We start from the raw sequence: 6,000 nt of genomic DNA on the forward strand, positions 1-6,000 counted from the left end.
ATGTTCCTTTTTGCTAAGAGGATTTACCTCTGTTTGCTGTAGTGTTAAACCTAAGGCTAGAGGGGGTTCTGATTACCTTGTAAAGTTATTTTCCATCCTGATTTTACAGAGGATGATTTTTACCTTTCTTTCTTTAATTAAAAGCCTTCTTTTTAAGAACCTGATTGATTTTCCTTGTTTTAAGATCCAAGGGGGTTGGATCTGCACTCACCAGGAACTTGGTGGAGAAGTCTCTCAAGACTACTGGGAGGGAGATATTTGGGAAACTCTGTCTACCTTCCCCCCAGACTAACTCTTAAAGGATTTGGGTGGTGGCAGTAAAACCAGATCTAAGCTGGTAATTAAGCTTAGAGGTTCTCATGCAGGTCCCTGCATCCATACCCTAGAGTTCAGAGTGGGGAAGGAACCTTGACAACTCGCTTCGCCAATACCAGGTATCTAAAGGAGGAGGTGGATTGGTAGGGAAATCAGCATAGACCATAGCATACAATAGCAGGGAATCATCCCAGCAGCAGTAGGTAACTGGGGAGAAAGGGGAACAAGGTTCAGGTTCTTTGGGTGATTATGGGGGGAAAAGGGGATGGCTGGGGTGCTTTTGGTGGGAGAGAATGAAGATCAAGAATGAGTGTATTTTGTAAAGCTTGGGAAAGTGTTAAAGCAGGGCAAGCAGCCAGGGGAACCTGCTGTAGGTTGTAGTATTCTCCTAAGAAAAGTGCCAAATAAGCATTAATAGAAAACCATTATCTGTCTGTTTTTAGGTACAACAAAGAAGGTGAAGTCTCTCAGGGATCCAACAGCCAAGATGTCCAAGTCAGACCCTCAGAAGTTGGGCACACTCAACATCACAGACAGTCCAGAGGAGATTGTTCTGAAATTCCGCAAGGCTGTGACTGACTTCACCTCTGAGGTGACCTATGACCCAGACTCTCGTCCTGGTGTCTCCAATCTGGTGACCATTCATGCTGCAGTGACAGGACTCAGCATAAAGGAAGTGGTGCACCAGTGTGTTGGTCTTGACACTGCTCATTACAAAGGGATAGTGGCAGAAGCAGTTATTCAGAAGTTTGCGCCAATCGGGAACGAAATTAAGAGGCTCCAGGAGGACAAATCCCACTTGGAGAAGGTTTTACAGGCTGGAGCAGAGAAAGCCAAAGAACTAGCTTCCCCTGTGTATCAAGAAATAAGGAGATTAGTCGGGTTTCAATAGAACCTACTGAATAATTTAAAATTTTATTTCCTGAGATAGCTCTTGTTCATCATCTCCCATCTCAGAGTCTGAGAGAGAGTTTTCTTTGTCCTGGAAAATCAGACAAACAATCAGAGATGATTTTTCCATGTGATTATGACACCATCCAATTGGACCAGCATCAAGCCATTCTGGATGCTCCAAAGGAAGGCCCAGACACACAATTTCCAAAGAAACTCACAGAACCAGAAAAGTGAAGCTGACCAAATTAACTTCCTGTTTTCATAGAGCAACATAAAAAGTTGAAATAGAAGCCATGGTCGTGGGGATGTCAGAGTTGTTGCATTCCTGATTACTCCAGCAGGAGAGGAAGTCACAAGCTTCATAAAATCCTCCCCTATTACACACACAACCTCACAGCGAAAGACAACTGTTTCATAAACTCTGATGACAGTTACACTGTGCTGAATGTAATGGCAGAATGTGCTTCTGGATAACCAGAATAAAAATACATACTAGGGACCTGGAATGCCCAGGACATTGGTAATGGGAAAGAGCCTTTCACCTCTAAATCCCCAGTTCAGATGCAGCCTAGTTTGGTAATGACAGCTAGTCTGTATGAAATGAGTTGGGCTCTTAGTCCGTTTCCTGATATACAAATGTCCATATTACAGAAACCACCATGACCATTGAAACTCTGCTTCTTTTTGGTAGTCTCAGTAAAGAATTCATGGAGTGAATGGAACCTGTACCCTCTACCCTGAACTCCCCTCTCTCTTCTAGGTCATCTTAGTAGGTCAGGATTAAGATACATTGGCAGGGGACTGCCTGTGTTGGGAAACTTGCTCAGCAGCTGTCCATTTTGCAGCTATTCTGTAGAGAAGTAAAGGCTCCAGCACTGTCAGTCCAGCACCAACTACAGGATTCATTTTAGAATCTCTGTCCTGCAGGGAAATGACTTTTGGCTGGGAAACCAGAGAACTGGCTGTAAAATTAACAAAAACGGCTTGTGTAAGTGACTAGCTGACTACAAAGCCATGGTTATGATCAAAGTATTTTTCTTAAAATGAATAGGCCTAGTAATGAGAGCTGCACTCAGCCTCCACAGATCTTATTCCTCCCAAGCCCCAGTGAGAGATCCCGGAATGAGTGAGCTGCTGCTGAGGAGCAGAAGGAAAGGGAGAAATTGGCAAAAAGGAATAAACTCTTCTAGAGGGAATGGAATGGCGAGGGTAGAGAAGTGCTTAAAGCAATGCAAAAGTAATTATTGTACTGTTGTGGAGAATTTTTTTGCGTCAGTGCATTGATGCCTCACATTTGAAACCACTGTATTAAAACTTAAACTAAGTTTATAGTACCACAGTCATGGCAGGTACTGAAAAGAGGAAAATGCAAATTTAAAAGTGTCTGAAATGTGTGTTCACTGTTTCTCCTGAGTTGGGAAAGGTGGAAGTTATATCAAGAAACTAGGGCAACTTTATACTCCTGAATCAACATGAACTGATCTTTTTTTCTGTGTAATACAGACCAATAAAAAGCTGATGAATTTGTTTACTGGTTGGAGTGAAGTACTGAGTCTTCACTGACTCAGAATCCTTTAGCTCCTGTATATTGTAAAGCAAGAAATTCACAATTGGACGTCCCTACCATCCAATCTAAGACCTGGGTTTATATATAAAGGATCTGTAGAAAGAGAAGAATGAGATGAGAATTTTCAGGTAAGACAATTACTAAAGCTAGTCAAGACCCAGAGGAGGTATATGAATGGACACAATGGTGTCAGTTAGAAAACAAGTGCAAGGTAATGTACATTGGAAGGATTAATTGCATCTGTTCATACAGGTTGCTGGTTTCTAAATTAACACACAGGGAAAGATGTGGGTGTTGTGGACAGCTCATTGTAAAATATCAGCTCAGTGGCCAGCAGCGGACCAGAAAGCAATTGCTAGGTTTCATGAAGAATAGGGTAGAAAGTACTACTGAAAATATAACACCACTCTTAGTTAATAATACTCAAGATAAAGACATACTGTTCATTTCTGGATACCCCAGGTTAAAAACGTTATAGCAGAAATAGAAGATGGTCAAAAGGTGAGGAATAAAAATTCGAGGTAAAGAGATTGAAAAGATTGACTGTCTTCTTTACAAAGAAAACAACAAGAGGGGGCCATGATAGAGGTGTATATATAATAAACATTATAAATAGAAGGTGGATTGCATGCTTATATTGTCTTTATAATATCAGAACAAGACGTGTCCCATGAAATTTAAAAGACAACAAACTTCAAAACTGATTTTTTTTTTAATTGTTTTACAGAATGTATGGCTAATCTGTCGAACTCATTCACACAAGATATTAAAGTGCAAGTATTTAGCAGGATTCAGAAAAACTTGCACATATATGAATAAAGAATATAAACCTATATGCTTCAAAGTATAAGACATGGACTATAAGAAACTGACTGATTAGGCTAAAGAAGAAACTTCTACTGTGGACTGGTTATTCCGAAACTGTTCATTGTGAGGATTTTTGTACCTTCATCTTGAAGCATTTGCTGCTGACTACTGCCAGAGACAGGATACCTAACGTAGATGGACAACTGGTCTCATCCAGAATGGCAATTTCTGTATTTCTGAGGGAATTCTGTGCAACAAAATTCTGGTTTGGGACGATCTGAAGCAGTTAGCTCACAGTTTAAATCTATTTCTGTTTCTATACAGAAGCAATTCAGTTCAGATCCACCCAATTTTATGAGGAAAATAATCAGGAAAACAATGGGAGGGTCTTGGACCTGCCACTAAATGAAGCAGCTTAGATTAACTAAGCTGCCCATCACTAAACACTGTGATTAGGCTCATTACAGTTCTTCAGTTATCACAGATATAGCCATGCAGTCACATGGAGATGTTTCTCACTGGTACAAAATAACTTATGGGCTCTGAATTGTTCAAAATGAGCTGGCCAGTCTTAAAAATGACCTATAAAAAAACCCAAAAATGTTGTATCCTTTTTGTTACTTAATGGTGTATGCAGAAGGCCCACAGGTATTTTTGTAATGTTTTTCCCTGCTTGTTTTTTACATTAGAAATTCAGCTGTCATCTGCTGTATTTTTCCTAGGGGACAATATGGATGACTGGAGAACTCATATGGTTACAAATGACGTCAGAGATACCAGGAAGATAAAACTGATTAATTGACAGGGGAAGGGATTTTTATTCAGCCTGTTTAAAACACTCTCTTGATTTCTGTTGACACCTGTTTAATTCAAATGCCTAACAAATACTTTGGTCAAATATATTGGTTAAAAATTCCATACTGTACCACATCAGATAAGATTAGGGGCTCCCAATCCATTTCTTCCTCTTTCAAAGGGGGACCTCCAACAAAATCAAGAAAAACAAGACAAATCTTGATATTCCTAGGGTTTGGTTTTGTGTTTTAATCTTTAGGCTATTTGTTTTTTAAGAGAGATTTCAGAGCTCTGAGATACCAGAGCATACACATTCTGCACTAGTGTTGCAGCACTGCATGTACAGACTGCAGCCACACTGCATTGTGTTATGAATGTTCTTGAATTATTTTGCTTTAGCTCCATATGGGCTTGGGGTTCAACATTCCACCCTTTCAAGCAAAGAAACAGGAGCAAGTATGCTCTTAAAGTAGAAATATTTCATACCAGTAAAATAAGGAGGACGGGGACAAAAGAGAGAAACTCCTGGTATGTTGGAAGAATGGATTGTGAACAGAATGTTTCTAACATTCTCCAAGAGGTGTCATTGAGATTTTTCTGAGAAGCCAAAAAATGTGCTTGGGGCAGGGAGAGTGTTTTTTACGAAGATCTCTCTCTAATGTAATTTGGCTTTATTAAATTTAAGGGTTTACCACTGTTTCCAGAAAATTTGCTTCTTTCTTTCCTTTTGTTTGCATTTAAGGGCACTGATTTTTCCTTTTTATTTCTTTATTTTATTTTTCTTCCCTTAAACATATTTTACACTTTTACCACATTTTTATAGAACATGCTGATCATTTTATTTTCCTCGGGAAAGCTTTACTTCTACTGAACATACAATCTAAAAGTATGATAAAAATCTGGGTTTTTTTTTTATTAGGGGGCTGGAGGGAGATATTTTATATTTCACACATGCCAAGTTCAAAAGAGAAATCATTAAGTATGATTTCCACCCTAGCACAGGCCAGATGTGCAGCAGATATAACCAATGCAGTTTTTATTGTTTGAGTCCACACATGGATTTGAAAAATAACCAGGAAAGAAGTGTGAACTGTCCCATTCATCTCAATAGGTTGTTTACTCTGAAACCTAATGGTTAACTGTCAACATTCTTTACTATTTCACTGCTAATCAAAGTACACACACAAAAAGAGGAGCCTATTATGAATGTTTGCCCAGTCTATGGTGAATGGGATTTCATTTGAGTGAATGAAGCTGGAGAATACTACAGAGATTGCTCGACTGTACCAGATTGTACCAGATGTACTTGGGGTTTGGTCCTGCTTTGAGCAGGGGGTTGGACTAGATGACCTCCTGAGGTCCCTTCCAACCCTGATATTCTATGATTGTGTAGAATGTTCCACAGTGGCGCTATCAGGCTGCTTGTTGTAAGAGAGACTTTTCATCTAACTACCGTAATGTATAAAGGAAGATTTACTGAGCTGGGAGCCATGAGTTGTGGTTTCAGTTCTAGTGACTGCTGTTTATACTTCAGCATACTTCCTAGCCCCTATCACTGAGCAAAGCTTTATACCCCAACCCTAGAAGGCAGTCAAATATTAGTCCATTCTCTATTTTACATA

General features: G+C 39.6%; 1 protein-coding gene across 4 annotated transcripts in view; it reads left to right on the forward strand.

Moving 5' to 3' along the window:
- The window catches only part of WARS2 (tryptophanyl tRNA synthetase 2, mitochondrial), an 85,371-nt gene extending 80,200 nt beyond the window's left edge, over window positions 1–5,171 (forward strand). For 2 of the 4 annotated variants that reach the window (XM_045000955.1, XM_045000957.1), the window contains one exon: window positions 759–2,736. In XM_045000955.1, coding sequence (XP_044856890.1) covers window positions 759–1,207 — 449 coding nt within the window. In that variant the 3' untranslated portion in view covers window positions 1,208–2,736. Of the gene's footprint in view, window positions 1–758 lie in introns of all 4 variants that reach the window. The other 2 variants (XM_045000958.1, XM_045000959.1) reach the window with 2 other exon arrangements.
- Window positions 5,172–6,000: the final 829 nt, after the last annotated feature.

This window comes from Mauremys mutica, chromosome 1, assembly GCF_020497125.1.
Source record: "Mauremys mutica isolate MM-2020 ecotype Southern chromosome 1, ASM2049712v1, whole genome shotgun sequence".
Lineage (NCBI taxonomy): Eukaryota > Metazoa > Chordata > Testudines > Geoemydidae > Mauremys > Mauremys mutica.